The 16,976-nt window shown below is 38.0% G+C and overlaps 1 protein-coding gene across 16 annotated transcripts in view; it reads left to right on the top strand.

Annotated features, from left to right (window-relative positions):
- MCTP1 (multiple C2 and transmembrane domain containing 1) overlaps nt 1–16,976 on the top strand; it is a gene marked incomplete at both ends in the record, with an annotated part of 537,186 nt that overhangs the window by 349,356 nt on the left and 170,854 nt on the right. For 15 of the 16 annotated variants that reach the window (XM_082650521.1, XM_082650520.1, XM_082650519.1 and 12 more), the window contains one exon: nt 12–105. The exons of the other annotated variant lie outside the window; for it this stretch is intronic. In XM_082650521.1, coding sequence (XP_082506647.1) covers nt 12–105 — 94 coding nt within the window. The remainder of the gene's footprint in view (nt 1–11; nt 106–16,976) is intronic. 16 annotated transcript variants of the gene reach the window in all.

Here is a 16,976-nt window from a genome sequence, read left to right as displayed (position 1 = left end):
GGTTCTTTCAGAGCCCATTGCGGATATTTCACAACCTGAAAGATGTGGGATTCCTCCAGGTGAAAGTGATCAGAGCAGAAGGGTTAATGGCCGCTGATGTCACAGGTAAGAGCCGATGCAGTTTGCCTTTTGTAAGAGCCTATATCAAGCAGCATGCAAGGTGTACACCATTTGATGACTGAACTTTTCATTTCACCTGACTCGATCATCAGAGTAAATAATACAAAGTTTGTTGATCTTACAAAGATTTGCTATCCACCTGATTTTTATACTGTCTCTGCTTTTTAAAAGAAGGGTCACATGTTAACAAGTAAACAATAAAAAGGGAAACAACTTTTGAATTGTTGCCTTCTCCAAGGTTTAGTCAGCATAGTGGTTATATTGCTTCCAGGTTTCATCATTTTGGCATTTTGGGGTAGTAATGCTATATCTTTTTCTCTTAGATAGTATCAGCTTCCCTCAGATGATATTGTAGCATCAACACTAATAATTCAAACATGCATGAAATCTGTTGCATATTTCACTGAAAAGTTTAGATACATAATACTCAATTCCTTGGTATGAACTGTTGGTATTTGGGTTGCTGATACAATTCCTTAGCTGTCCAAATTCCCTAGCACATCCCAGAGATCATTCTGGATCTAAACTAAACATCTACATTGTTCTAAATTTTTTTTTAACCAAGAAGCAGGCCTGTAAAAATGCCAAACTCAGTATGATGTCTTAAAGCTTCCTGATTTGGATATTGCTGTTTCTGTGACATGTTGATTAATTAATTATTTCATCAATTACCGACATTAAATTATTGTTTTGAATTTGCAACTATGTGAGCATTCACTTATTCTTTAATTTCATAGGCTTTGAGGGGTATTTATACAATTCCTTAAATTGTCCATCTCAAGGTGGATAATAAATAGGACTGATTTGACCAATTTTGCGCAGATTTCCCTGTTCCTGAAAGAAAGTATCCACTTATTATTTGTGGAAATATGCTTACCACTGTGAATGGCCAGCAAGTTGACCCTTAAATGGTAGCTAACTTATTTGAAGGGGAGAAATGTATTTTTCCTACCATATAAGGGCTTGCAAACCCATTACATGATCACTGCTGCCCTTAATTCATGGAACAGAATCAAAACCTAATTAAAAGATCACATGCCTTAAAACTAAAATAGCAGATGTCTGTTCAAAAATGGCAATATTTAAAATTTTTTAATGTTTGCATAGTATTGAATGACTATTTACTGTATGATAAAAGTAAAAATGTTGAGAGTTTACAGTTTCTTTAAAGAGGATTTTATCAACTCATTTGTAACCAAGAAGATAATAACAACTGTCAGATATTATTTCAAAATAGGCATACCTGAAAATAGTGGGAGAGAGGATTGTTTGTAATCTTTTTGCAAATATACTGACTTGGCTCCTTGTACTAAACAATTAGTGAATGCTAAGTTTATTCACTTTGTATTTTATTTCTGGTGTGGTTAAAATCAAATTAATCTGGACACAATTATTTCTAAATTATTATGCTGCTTTCGTTATTAGAACCAACAGTCAACAGTGAATGGTTGACTAACTGCTTTTTTTTTGTTGTTCACTTTGGACATTAACTTAAAGACCAGAACAGGAACTCAGGGCTGCTTTTACACTACAGAGGTTCTGGCCAGCCTTTGATTCCCAGCAGCAGGTAGATTCAGGAATTCATGGCCAAGATGTTCACCATCATGGGAAATATCTTCACTTTTCTTCAGGATTTTCTGCGGGGTAGGGGAGCACCCAGTGTTGGGCTAAAAACATCTGAAGATAGGGAGAAAAGCCTAAAATAAAAAGTATCTCAGAGGGCACCTAAGTGTTCAGAACTATCACTGGGTATTTATAGTGGGCACAATAATTTCTTATAGAAAAATTCAAGTCCCCTTTACTTCAAAAGTTTATATACTTGCCCATTACACAAGTTAAATGCAATTATATGTTTGTCTGTCTTGGAGAGAAGCTGTCATTGCTTTTGAAACTTCATGAATATGCAAACTACATTAAGCCAGTTGGCTTATATGCCACTAAGCAAGTTAAAGTACATGTTCTCTTGAAGCTGGAAAAAATAGATATATTTCTTTCGTAATGGTTCTAGGTAAATTAATGTGACTAAGAATCACCTTTTCCCTAGGGATTCAGTGAGACATAATTTTGATCTGATAAAATGAACTTTAATTTGGGGAATATTAAATAACAGATTCTCCATTTTTTCCTTCTGGTTTTAGGGACATAATGATTCCTCCTTCCTCACTGACCTTATAATCTAATGTGCTCTGAATTGAATAAGAGAGATGTTAAACTATTCAGGGGCAAGAGGATAATTCAGTCTTTGACCTTGCTCACTCTTGGACCTTTTGTGGTCTTTATGACATTTGTGATGGTGGCAGAAACCGAGGACCATGTTTTTAAGATAGAAATGTCTGAATAGTCTACCAAGTTTTTAAAAAAGTCTTTACTTCTGAAAAGGATAAATATTTATATGTATACTGATCCTTCCTGGTCTTTGTCATGAAATTTGGGTATCATGAAATTTGAGCTTATCACAAATAAGCTATTTGCATACTTTATCTCCTACTTGCTCAAAGAAGAACTTTAAAAATATGTTTTATATCTCAGTGGATAATCATAGTCAGGCTCTACAAGATATTCAGCAACCATTTGAGGGAAGGGAGTAGAGTCAATGGTGCGTCTTCAGATGCTCAAATTAGCGTCCATTTAGGATTGTTGTGGATGGAGAGGGGATATTTTAAATCACTGAGAGCAAAGAATATTTTTTGACCTGATATAAATGAGGCTATAGCTATAAGATACCTAGTTGGTTTCTGAACACTTTCCCAGACAAGTCCAACAACACAAACTCATATTTGCCCAACTTTACCCTATATTTAAAATATTTTTAATGATTAAAACATAAAGTTAAACTTCCATAGTTTAAGCAAAAAGTTTTAAATAACAATATTCTATCATTTAGCATGAGCACAAGAAAAAAGAGATTCTATAATCTTTTAAGTAGCCATCAATCTTACTGCAGTTACAAAGAGTTTTTTCCTTTCAAAATGTAAAATTTTTCTTTTGTTACAACACATTCATTGAGAAACATTGTGATACTGTATTAACTCTGTGTGAATAAAGAGCAATTGAGACTCTCTTTGAATGAGTGAGTATAAAGCACAAATTACTTTTTAATGAAACCCTCAATTCTTTCCCTTTCCACAAAAAGCCTATAGCCTTGTTCAGCTGACGTCTACTACAGTAGGTCACTTCAGTTAAGCCCCTAATAAACTGTTGACAGTCGAGGGTAGTTTTTTCTTCCATCTCAATAGCCCAGTGTTGGACAGTGCACTTCAAATCATTAAGGTTAATACAGATTTTAAAAAGAGATTAACTCTGGTGGTTAAGGCCTCAATTTACAACTCCCACACATACACATGCATTGAGCGAGGCACAAGAGTGGATTGAAATTTCAGTCAAATTGTGGGCAGCCTTTCACAGCCTGAGAAAGTGGCACTCCGGTTTTCAAAGTTGGTCAGCTAAATTCTTCGTGAGGGAAAAAGTTTGATTAACTGAAAAATACTGCACGGTACAACTTACTTACCTTTCACGTAACCAGTGAAAAGGTTAATGTCTCTCTGGATCATCAAAGCAAAACCTGCAGGTCGTCTGGCCCTGTGTTCACTGGGGGAAGACTCTACCACTAAATCAAGTGCTCCCTGAAACTGGACAGATTGTGAGGAGAGAGAGACCAATGGTGGATTTTTTTTTTTTTTTTTTTTTTGGTGGTGGTGGTGATGGGAAACAGTTCATGTATGTTGGAATTTGTCTTTTCTAGTTTCTAATTATTCTTCCTTGGACGGGGCCTAATTTTTGCTTTCAGCCGAACATTTAAAGTCTTCTGTATTGAGTGGGGCTTTCTTTGCAGCGTATTTAGACCTGGCCTATTGGTTCTTTCAAGTTCTTAGAGAAGAAAAAGAAAAAGGTTCTTCTCCTCAGCCCCTCCCCTTCATTTTCCCCTGGGTTTTTTTTTGAGCTCCTGAGGAAGAGGTCACAGCCTCCCCAGGGATTACCAGCCACTCAGTTTCAGAAACACTGATATGGGAAACTGTGAAACCCTTTCAAAAGATGCCCTACCTTTTCACTCTATTAAAAGGTACACTAATATAAAACTTCTTCACTCCAGGTGAATTGATCTCTCAAATTAATGCACCATCTCTTTTAGGAAACAATAGAGGGAGAGAGAGAAAAAAAAGGAAGAGAGGGAGAGAATTTTACAGTTAACATAAGCTGTCATTGAAATAGTCCCATTAAATGAGCATATCTTTTTCTAGAACAACACTACACATAAAGATTTGTAACTCACCAGCTCCATAGTCTGGAAATCTACTAGTTTTTAAGAGAGCTGTTGACTACCCCTTTTTCTGCATAGACTTTTCCCATGTTTTTCTTTAGGAAAACTGTCTTCATTGTTGGAAAATATTTCAGTAACAAAACAGCAGAAAAAGACATGCTACGGTTTTTTTATCAGCTTCCGTGAGAGTCTTATTATCTTAAGAAATAACAGTTAGCAGCTCAGATTCATTAGCAGAGCTAAATTTAAGCCCCATTTGACAGGCTGCCTAGAAAACATTTTGTTTTGCTGTCTGTGGGCTTTAATTAAGATGTGTTCAATTTCAGTCCTCTTCAGTCTAGCCTCCACACCCCACCCCAACTTGCTGTGTCACAGACCGGCGATCAGACACTTTCAGATGGTCCGGCCCATGACTTTGACCTTCTGTGCAGTCCAGCGTTCCCTGGGGAACCGTTCAACTCATGAGGTCTGATTTCACACTTCCAGGATGCCTCAGCTCTCTTAACAATGACAGGGAGACAAAGCCCTTTAGAGCAGGCCGCATGGGGACTTGTTTAAATTGGAAACCAGAGAGGAGTCAAGGAACAAGGTTATGGGCTACAGAATAGTGCTTTTAATAAAGAGCTCACAGCTCCGGCTCAGCTCAAAGAAGTCTACCTCTGTACAATTAATTGAGCCATTTATCTGGAGCATCTTAGGTCTCTACTTTCTCACAGATTGTGTGGTAAATATCAGCTAGGAAGCAAATGAGATATGCATGAAATGAATTTTAACACTTTGATTACTGTGCCTCCAGTCTTCATTAAAAGTAAATTTATTTGTATTTCTGACCTCATTATCAGTAGGCTGCCTGCATTTTTATTGGTTCCTGTGATTTCCAGCTTGAGTGTGTCATGAAGGTATATTTTATACAGAGATTTGGATTTATTATTCTTGATATTTTCTCTGAATATTATAGGTCTATTCAGAGAAAGAAAATGAAAAGGTAGCTGTACAGAGAAAGGCGAGCCTCTTCTTTGAAAGTTTTATATACTGAATGCCAAGCACATTTACATCCAAGCTATTATCCTTTTAAAAAATTAACTCTTGCGGGTTACTCAAGCAAATTGCATACGATATGAGCAATTGTCACTTGAGTGGCTCTCAGAATATGATAGCTCTACCGGTAGAAGTAGCTATGCTGTTTCTTTTATAGAATTGTAGCAGTTTTAATTTTTTTTTAATTTTATTTATTTATTATTTATTTTTGGCTGCGTTGGGTCTTCATTGTTGCGTGCAGGCTTTCTCTAGTTGTGGGGAACGGGGGCTACCCTTCGCTGCGGTGTGCAGGCTTCTCATTGCAGTGGCTTCTCTTGTTGCGGAGCACGGGCTCTAAGTGCACAGGCTTCAGTAGTTGTGGCACGTGGGCTCAGTAGTTGTGACTTGTGGGCTCTAGAGCGCAGGCTCAGTAGTTGTGGCGTACAGGCTTAGTGGCTCCGCGGCATGTGGGATCCTCCCGGACCGGGGCTCGAACCCGTGTCCCCTGCACTGGCAGGCGGACTCTCAACCACTGCGCCACCAGAAAAGCCCTGCAGTTTGAATTTTTAATAGCGTATGACTTTCATTGCCCTCATCACATTTAATAACACTGACGATATCTGATAAATGCAGCCTTAGAATTTATGATCATTATTTAAAACCTATGTTAGAAGAAAAGAAAATGGATATCCTTTAAACTCTACATAGTCCCATTGAAAGTATTATATATCTAATGCAGTGGAATTCCTTCCTATTTGTAATTAGCAAGGGTAAAATAATTTACCCAAAAAGGGGGTTATTTGTGGATGTAACTTTTAAACTTTCACTATCTTAAAATCTTGAAACTGTATTTCTTGAGCTTCCCTGGTGGCGCAGTGGTTGAGGGTCCGCCTGCCGATGCAGGGGACACCGGTTCGTGCCCCGGTCTGGGAGGATCCCACATGCCGCGGCGTGGCTGGGCCTGTGGGCCATGGCCGCTGAGCCTGCACGTCCAGAGCCTGTGCTCCGCGGCGGGAGGGGCCACAACGGTGAGAGGCCCGCGTACCGCAAAAAGAAAAAGCAAAACAACAAAAAAACTATATTTCTTGGAACATAAACCAAAGTTTTACACAAAATATATTTTAAATTTCCCAAGTATGCTTTATTTCCTTTATATAACCTAATGTTTCTATTTGCATTTTAATAATTAAGCTTGTAGAAGACTGTTAAGCAGATAGTATACTTTGAGAAGAAATTTCATGCAATTTAGAATGCATTAAAAACATCCAACACCTGACATTCTTATCATTATAATATACCTAGTTTAGAAAACACTATGACGCACATACATGTTAAATGTCTTAACACTATATAAATCTCTTCCGTAAGAGTGAGACTAGACAAAGGCATCACAAGGAAAGAAAGCAAATCATTGCTCTTTATTGTTTTATGCCACCATATTGCATCTAGAAATAAAAGTTGCTTCCTTTTAGTAATTTTATTTTTAAAAAGCTAAATCATAGTGTAATTATAGAAATGCAAAAGTATCCGTCTAAAACCAAAAGTTGATAAATTTGTGAAAAGAGGAATTAAAATGAAAATTTAACATAAGGGCTGGTGAGGCCTGAGTCTGAACTAGTGTTTTACAGGGAATTACAGAAATCATGTGTGATTCATATGCAGGTCACATGGTTAGGAGATACTGCTCTGGAAGAATAGGTGGGATGACAAAACAGATTAATAATTGGGTTTGATATGCTCTAGAGGTGAAGGACTATGGGCTGAGAAAGTGGTGGTCCCACTATCAATGGGAAATGAGGAAAAAAGAAATACTATAAAATACTTAATTGAGTTCTGTGGAACTAAGATTACAAAATGATCCTTTGAGTAAAGAAATAGAGAATTGCTGATTTGGCTTGGAGGGCTAGCTCCAGGGTTTCACTCAGTGCTGGAAGAAATGCTTTCAGGTGTTAGAATTAGTGTTTAAAATTAAACTATTATATATATTTTGTTACATTATGATATTGGTGTGTAAATAAGAAATGCATTTTCTAGAACGGCGGGTTAGGGAGGTGCTGCAGACAGGATCTGGATTTAACTAGGCTATTGAAATAAAATCTTACTACAGGGATGTTTGGATGATATGATAGTGTAGTTAGACTCATAAATGACTAAACCTTCAAGCCCAAAGGGTGATTATATTAAAGGATTAATGGCTAAATGGAGGAATGCAGGGCTCTATCCTTGGTCTAACCTGTTCAATGTATTTACTAATGACTTTGAGGAGATAATTGGCTGCTTCCTTATCAAACTTGCTAGGAGGCATAGTTAATTCATTTTACATGAGACCAACATATGTATGCTATTTATATTTATATATATATATATATAATTGGTACAATATACAATTTATATATATATATAATCAACAGACTGAAATGACAGGCTTAGTTCTGCAAGATGAACATTAAAAAGTATAGATCAAAAATCTTACCTCTGTATGAAACAATGATGTCTTGCTTTAACAGTAGAAAATACAGAAAAGACTTTGAGTCTGACTTGAGTTTAATCTCCATGAGAGTCAATGATACATATGTCAGTTTTGTTACATTGAATAAAAGGAGAATGTTGAGAATGATACTGTCTTTTGGGTTCATCAGACATCCTGGGGTATGAATTCAGTTTTAAAAGCTACACTTGAAAGAAGGACATTGACAAACTAACCAGAAAATATCCTTGGTTGGTATATCTGGCATTTTAAAATCAAGGCCATTGAAAATAGCTCAGTGAAAGTGATAATGACAATAATAGTGGCAACGAATATTTATTGAGACCTTATCACATGTCAGACACTACCCTAAGCTTGGTACAAGGATTATCACAGTTAATCTCACAACAATCTAATTAGGTATTGTTGTTATCTCCACTTTACAAATTAGAAAACTGAGGTGTGGAGAGGTTAAGTAACTTGCCTAGATCAACAGACACACACACACTCCAGCTTGTACATGGCAAGGCAGGGATGCCAATCCACATCTATTCAGTGAAGCCATGAAGTTGAACCAGAGAAAGGAAGATGTGGAATTGGATATGATTTCTATTGTCAATTATCCAAAGCCTGTCATGGGGAGGGTGTTGATAGGAGTTGGCAGAAGTAGTAATGGCCAAGGTTCAATCCAAAGAGCAAACTTCCTTCTAGCACATTTAATCAGAAAGGGATTTGTTATAGAGTTTTCAATGGATCACAGAATCTTTGGAGGCAGGAAGGGTCTAAGAAAACAAGCTCTAAGCTCACTTTCCAGAAGTTAATACTAAAGCTACATGAAAGAACCAAGGAGTTGCAGCTCCTGCCACATGGGTATGTTGGGAAGACATTGTGTCAGCTGCTTACACTACTCCCGCTTGCCGTGTGAGCAGAAGCAAAATGGACTCCACACCCTCTCAGATAACTGAGTTCTAAAGTCAAATCTTAGGCAAGTACCTCTGATTGGTGCAACCTAAATCACATCTGCAACCCCAGCTGCAAGGGAGGCCCTTGTGGCCTCTCTAGGTCAGGAAGAGACATACTAAAAATAGTTAGAATAGATGCTCAGCAAGCCATCCACACTGTCCAGTGCAGGAGAGCAGGTAACAAACATGAATCAGACACTCTCAGTGACAGATGCTGTGCCCCTCCTTTACACCCGTTATTTCATTTAAACTTCAAAAATTACTACAGAGGGCAAATCATAGAATAGACAAGAGCTAGAGAGACATAAAATGTAAAGAAGCATTTCCCCCAAATTATGATTGCCAAAAAATAGATCAGAATATTCCTGTGGATGTAGTGATTCCACAGCGCTGGAACCTTTGAAGCCAAGCCTGTATGACCACCTGGTTGCAGAGGGGATTCAAGTCCTATATGAGCTTTTGAACTTGACCTCTAAGGCTTCTCTCCCAGTCCTAAGAATCTGAGATCCTGCAAAGGGTGCCAAGATGAATAACAGATACCTGAATGAGTAGATATTATGTAGAAGAGAAATAAAAAGACAAAAATATCATTCTAAAGACAAAGGCTTGACAGATGGCAATTTTCAGCTTTATTGCCTAAAAATATAAAAAGGTTTAATCACCTAATACAGTTCTTAATTTTTTAAGTCTAAAGAATTTTATTCCATTGCAAAAGACCTCTCCAGATAGTTAATTTACGTATAGGAAAGAGTGTCTGAAACCTCATGCTTCTCTGTGGAGAATCTAATTGAATATATATTTACAAAAGTCCTAAAGTGTCTTCAAGGGCTTGGAAAATCAAAGGAGCTTATGATATATTTTTATACGTATTTGAGACCAAACAACTTTTGTGTTTCTAATCTAGTAATGTCACTTGTATGTAGTTTCTTATTAAATATTAATGGAAAATAAAGCCTTTAAATGTTTTTTTACCATAATTTATCTAAACTCTTAAAAGCTTAGACATAACTTCTCTATTGCCTCTCTTCATTTTCTAAATCCCATAGTCTCCTTTTTCTTTGTTTTCCAGTTTCTTGTCTGTCTTGTTTTATTGCCCGTTCATCTGTCATAAATTTTGAGCTTCCCAGCTAATACCAAGAAGGTTTACTTCTAGGACTCAAGAATGCATCTAGTTAAACACAATGCTATAAATATTCTTTTGCATCTAATTCTATATACCAAATAAACTCATGTATACATTAAGCTGTATTTCCATTGCTCTTAGTCATGGTTCTCCAAGTGTGACTTGGGAACCTCTGGGGATCCCCAAGACCCATTTAGGAATTTGTGAATTCAAAACTGTCTTCATAATAATACTGAGATGTTATTTGCGTTTTTCACTGTCATTCTCCCATGAGTGTACAATGGAGTTTTTCAAAGGCTACATAATATTTGATCACTCTTATGTTAACATGTCATGGACTTATTATTGTTATTTCTTAATGAATGATAGGTTACATCTCTCATTTTTTTTAATTGAAGTATAGTTGATGTATAATATTATGTAAGTTACAGGTGTACAATATAGTGGTTCACAATTTTTAAAGGTTATTCTCCATTTATAGTTGTTATAAAATATTGGCTGTATTCCCTGTTGTACAATATATCCTTGTAGCTTATTTTATACCTAATAGTTTGTACCTCTTAAACCCATACTCCTATATTGCCCCTGCCCCCTTCCATCTCCCCACTGGCAACCACTAATTTATTCTCTATATCTGTGAGTCTGTTTCCTTTTTGTTATATTCACTAGTTTGTTGTATTTTTTAGATTCTACATATAATTGATATCAGACAGTATTTGTCTTTCTCTGTCTGATTTATTTCACTTAGCATAATACCCTCCAAGTCCATCCATGTTTTTGCAAATGGCAAATTTTCCCTCTTTTTTATGGCTGAATAGTATTCCATTGTATATATATACCCCATCTTCTTTATCCATTCTTGGACACTTAGGTTGCTTCCATATCTTGGCAATTGTACATAATGCTGCTATGAACATTGGGGTGCCTGTATCTTTTCAAATTAGTGTTTTCGTTTTTTTCAGATATGTACCCTGGAGTGGAATTACTGGGTCATATGGCAGTTCTATTGTCACTTTTTTTAGTAACCTCCATACTGTTTCCAGAGTGGCTGCACCAATTTAAGTTCCCACCAACAGTGTACAAGGGTTCCTTTTTCTCCACATGCTCACCAACATTTGTTGTTTGTGTTCCTTTTGATTATAGCCATTCTGACAGGTGGGAAGTGATATCTCATTGTGGTTTTGTATTTCCCTGATGATTAGTGATATTGACCATCTTTTCATGTGCCTATTGGCCATCTGCATTTCTTCTTTGGAAAAATGTCTATTCAGGTCTTCTGCCCACTTTTTAATCACGTTGTTTGTTTTTTTGATTTTGAGTTGTATGAACTGTTTATATATTTTGGATATTAACTCCTTATCAGTCATATCATTTGCAAATATTTTCTCCCATTCAGCAGGTTGTCTTTTCATTTTGTTGACGGCTTCCTTTGCTGTGCAAAGGAAATTAAGTTTAATTAGGTCCCATTTGTTTATTTTTGCTTATATTTCCGTGCTTTAGGAGACAGATCCAAAAAATATTGCTCTGATTTATGTTAAAGAGTGTTCTGCCTATGTTATCCTCTAGGACAGGGGTCCCCAACCCCCAGACCACAGACCGGTACTGGTCTGTGGCCTGTTAGGAACCAGGCTGCACAGCAGGAGGTGAGCGGCGGTGAGTGAGCGAAGCTTCATCTGTATTTACAGCCGCTCCCCATCGCTCACATTACTGCCTGAGCTCCGCCTCCTGTCAGATGAGTGGTGGCATTAGATTCCCATAGTTGCGCAAACCCTGCTGTGAACTGCGTGTGTGAGGGATCTAGGTCACGTGCTTCTTATGAGACTCTAATGCCTGATGATCTGAGGTGGAGCTGAGGCGGTGATGTTAGCGCTGGGGAGCGGCTGCAAATGCAGATTATCATTAGCAGAGAGGTTTGATCACACGGAGACCATAATAAATCAGTTGCTTGCAGACTCATATCAAAACCCTATCAGTGAGTGGCAAGTGACAATTAGGCTGCATCTGGTGGCAGGCTTTAAGTCAGAATCTGACACCTAGTTTAGTCTGCGCATGGCCGACCCATTATTTTATTTACCACTTTCATCCACGCCTCTCTCCTGCACTGTGCTCTTGTCTCAGTCACAGTTTTGGTAAGCCCACAAGCTAGCCCTAGCCAAAATGAGTAAAAACCAAACATCGCTAGAGAGCTTCTTTGAAAAGAGGGAAAGACCCAATGATGAGACACCAGAAGTAAGACTGCCAACAAAAAGAAAGCTGCATTTAAAAGAAAATACCAAGAGTCCTACTTAAATTACAGGTTCATTGCAAGAGGTGATTCACATCCTCCAAGCCCACTTTGTTTAACGTATGACAACTGGCTATCCAACAAAGCCATGAAACTTTCAAAACTGCTTCACCACATGGAGACCAAGCACCCTGCATTAAAAGACAAGCCTTTGGAGTTTTTCAAAGGAAAAAACGTGAACACGAAGAACAGAAGCAATTATTGAAGGCCACCACTTCATCAAATGCGTCTGCACTGATTCTTAGTGGCTAAACTCATTGCTAAAGCTAAGAAGCCCTTTACTGTTGGTAAAGAGTTGGTCCTGCCTGCTGCTAAGGATATTTGTCATGAACTTTTAGGAGAGGCTGCAGTTCAAAAGGTGGCACATGTTCCTCTTTTGGCTAGCACCATAACTAGATGAATTGATGAAATAGCAGAGGATACTGAGGCACAATTGTTAGAGAGGATTAATGAGTCACCATGGTACGCACTCCAGGTTGACGAGTCTACTGATGTTGACAACGAGGCAACAATTCTTGTTTTTGTGCGATTTATTTTTCAGGAGGGTGTGCATGAGGATATGTTATGTGCACTTTTGTTGCCAGCTAACACCACAGCTGCAGAACTATTCAAGTCTTTGAACAATTACATATCAGGAAAACTGAATTGGTCATTTTGTGTCAGTATATGCACGGACAGAGCAGCTGCCATGACTGATGGCTTTCTGGTTTCATTACTCCAGTCAAAGAGGTTGCTTCTGAATGTAAGTCTATGCACTGTGCCATCCATAGAGAAATGCTGGCTAGGTGAAAAATGTCACCTGAACTTAACAACATTTTGCAGGATGTGATTAAAATTATCAACCACATTAAAGTACATGCCCTTGATTCACGTCTGTTCGCACAGCTCTGTGAGAAGATGGACGCAGAGCACACACATCTTGTCTTATACATAAAAGTGAGATGGTTTTCTAAAGGTAGATCACAGGCCAGAGTGTTTGAGTTACGAGAGCCGCTCCAGAGATTTCTTTTAGAAAAACAGTCACCACTGACAGCACATTTCAGTGACACAGAATGGGTCGCAAAACTTGCTTACTTGTGTGACATATTCAACCTGCTCAGCGAACTCAATCTGTCACTTCAGGGGAGAATGACAACTGTGTTCAAGTCGGCAGATAAAGTGGCTGCATTCAAAGCCAAACTAGAATTATGGGGTCGATGAGTGAACATTGGGATTTTTGACATGTTTCAAATATTAGCAGAGATTTTGAAAGAGTCTGAGCCAGGGCCTTCTTTCTTCCAGCTGGTGCATGATCACCTATGTCAGAACTTTCTGAGAGTTTGAGCATTACTTTCAAAAGAGTTTGAGCATTACTTCCCAGCCACGAAAAACCCCTGACCTGGAAAGGAATGGACCCTCGACCCATTTGTGAATAAGTCAGATGAATTGACTTTGTCCATGCTAGAAGAGGATCAACTACTTGAGGTCACAAATGATGGTGCCCTTAAAAGTATGTTTGAGACAACTTCAGATCTCCATACGTTCTGGATTAAAGTCAAGGCGGAATATCCTGAGACTGCCACAAAAGCACTGAAAAGCCTGCTTTTATTTCCAATATCCTATGTTTGTGAAGTAGGGTTTTCTGCAGTAACAGCCACCAAAATGAGATTATGGAGTAGACTGGACATAAGCAGCACACTTCAGGTGTCACTGTCTCCCATCACCCCCAGATGGGACCATCTAGTTGCAGGAAAACAAGCTCACAGCTCCCACTGATTCTGCATTGTGGTGAGTTGTATAATTATTACATTATATGTTACAATAATAGAAATAAAGTGCACAATAAATATAATGTGCTTGAGTCTTCCCAAAACCATCCACCCTGCCATCCCATCCATGGAAAAATTGTCTTTCACCAAACCAGTCCCTGGTGCCAAAAAGGTTGGGGACCGCTGCTCTAGGAGTTTTATGATTTTCAGTCTTACAGTTAGGTCTTTAATCCATTTTGAGTTTATTATTGGATATGAGGTGTGAGGAAATGTTCTAATCTCATTGTTTTACATGTAGCTGCCAGTTTTCCCAGTACTCTTCAAGACTGTTTTTTCTCCATTGTATATCCTTGCCGCCTTTTTTCATAGATTAATTGACCACAAGTAGGTGGGTTTATTTCTGGGCTGTCTATTCTGTTCCATTGATCTCTGTCTGTTTTTGTGCCAGTGCCATACTGTTTTGATTACTGTAGCTTTGTAGTATAGTCTGAAGTCAGGGAGCATAATTCCTCCAGCTCTTTTCTTCTTTCTCAAGAGTGTTTTGTCTATTCAGAGTCTTTTGTCTTTCAACTCAAATTTTAAAATTATTTATTCTGGTTCTGTGAAAAATATCTTTAGTATTTTGACAGGGATTGCATTGAATCTGTACATTGCCTTAGATAGTATGGTCATTTTAACAATATTAATTCTTCCGACCCAAGAACACAGTGTATCTTTACACGCTCTCATTTTTAATTTCTAAAATGATAAATTTTGATAGATATAACCCCCACACACAAAAACTGTTTGAGATCCTCAGCAATTTTTAAGAGTTCCTGAAACCAAAATGTTTAAGAACTGTTGCTGTAGGGAAATGATTCTCAATTGGGAGAGGGCAGTATTGCCCCCTTGGGTGCTTTAGAAATCTGTAGGGGAATTAAGTTGCCACATGGTTGGGGAATACTATTTATGTTGGGAGTTGAGGGGCGGGGATACTAATTGTCTTAAAAAGCATTAGACAATCATAAAGAGTGAAAACTGTCCCATGTCCTGCATGAATAAATATAGACACTAATATAGCTTTAAAATCTGTTTCATGATTATGAGTCTAGATTACATCCTGAAATACGTATTATTTACTCAGGTCTTGTTGATGGCTGTCACTTTACACAGTAAACACCAAAGACCTTAGGATTGCTTCCAAAGCACTTCATGACCTGGTTCCTTGTTACTTCTCTGACATGTTCTCTTCTTCCTGTTGCTCGCTGTGTCCTATTATCAGGTTCCTGGAGCACACCAGGCTTTTGCTGTAGCTCCTCCCTCTACCTGGAGCACTTTTCTCCCAATATCCAGTTAACTACTCCTTCACTTCATTCAGTTCTTTGCTCAGACCTCCCTTCACAATGAGGTCTACTCCAACCACCCTAATTAATTGTATAAACTGTGCCCCTCCCCCACACTCTTCAAACCCCTTATCCTGCTGTAGTTTTTCTGTTTTCCATTAACATATATCACTCTCTAACATACAATATAATCTGCTTATTAATTATGTTCAATATTTATTCTCTTTCCTCCCTCGCCACTGCAAGCAAACTCCAGGAGAGCAGAGACCTTTCCTTTTATTTTGTTTGTTTGTTCATATGGCCTAACACGTAGTACGTACTCAATAAATATTTGTTGAATAAATCAACATATGACTTTATTGTACATTCCCAACTTTCTATTTATTCCTCTGTATAATAGCATTAAATTAAATATTGAAATCACTTATGGGTTGGTTTTATTGTATTTCAGAATAGTGAGGAGGGCATTACAAAATCTACACTATGAGGAAAATGTTTTATACCTAGTGGGCTGAGACCCACAACGCTAGAGGGTCCATTTTTATGCCACAATGAAACCTGCTTCATGACTTAGTGAGAAAAGAGAAGCCCTATTATTACTTAGTCCCAGAGCCAGACCCAGTGGGAACTTAGTGAAGAATGTCAGTTAATGTAATTCTACTAATCAGATGTTTAAAATATGTTGAGGTCAGTCGATGAAAAAGGCTAAGGTCAAAGCCTCATCTCCAGTGATAAGGGGAGGATTGGAAGATGTCTCCAATGTAGGTTGCTCTTTATTTTGGTGGACTCCAATGGGATTCCCTCAACTATAACATTGTTATGTGTTATGATTGAAATTCCAGTTTGTAGAAAGATGGCAACCTTGATTATAATTTTTTTAAAGGTTAAATTATAACCATTTCAAACTGTGGCAACTGAGGAAATTAAACCAAAGAGTTTAATTTGTGCAAGGTAGCCCCAAAATAAAAGGCCCCTGTGGGTATGAATTGCTTTCAGTGCTACTGAAAGCCTCTGTGTTTTCAGAGACATGGCAACAAAGAGGTGGTCACTGGGTCCCCACACACTCACCCATTTTTATAACACATCACAACCAGCAAAGTGTGCCACTTGTCAGCAGCAAAATGACCTTGGACAAAGCCCACCACTGATGGATCAGAATTAACTTTCTATTTGGGGAGCAAGAATATCATTCAGTATCTCTTGAGTGACTTTAATACTCAGACCAGTAGTTTGCACAAACTGAAGTTATCCACTTGCCCACAATACAGGTAGCAAGTGAACAGGGGTGGTGCTGACTTTCCCACAATTCTTTGTAAATATGTCAGTGTGGTGACCTCAGAGAACAAGGGCTAAGAGTGAGAGAGAATTAGCCAGTCAGTGCACCCTGTTTAATCCTCACTGCGATTTGAAGTTTGCCATTCGACATGCCCATTGAAGACATTTCTGATGTTTATTTTTATGGTTATAGGAATGTCTTTTCACCGCAAGGAGAACTGAAGTAATAGAGTAGATGCTTTAAGATCTGTTATAAGTTTATTTTTATGAGTTAAGGTAAAAGAGTCTCGTTCTAATTTTAATTCCCTTGGGAGATTTTTTTCCCTATAAAAATCCATAGCAAAAAAGATAGCTCTTAGTATTTAACTAGATTATGGATAAATGCATCAGTCCTAACATA

This window comes from Grampus griseus (assembly GCF_964374135.1).
Source record: "Grampus griseus genome assembly, chromosome: 3".
Lineage (NCBI taxonomy): Eukaryota > Metazoa > Chordata > Mammalia > Artiodactyla > Delphinidae > Grampus > Grampus griseus.
This window is presented reverse-complemented; position numbering and strand designations above follow the sequence as displayed.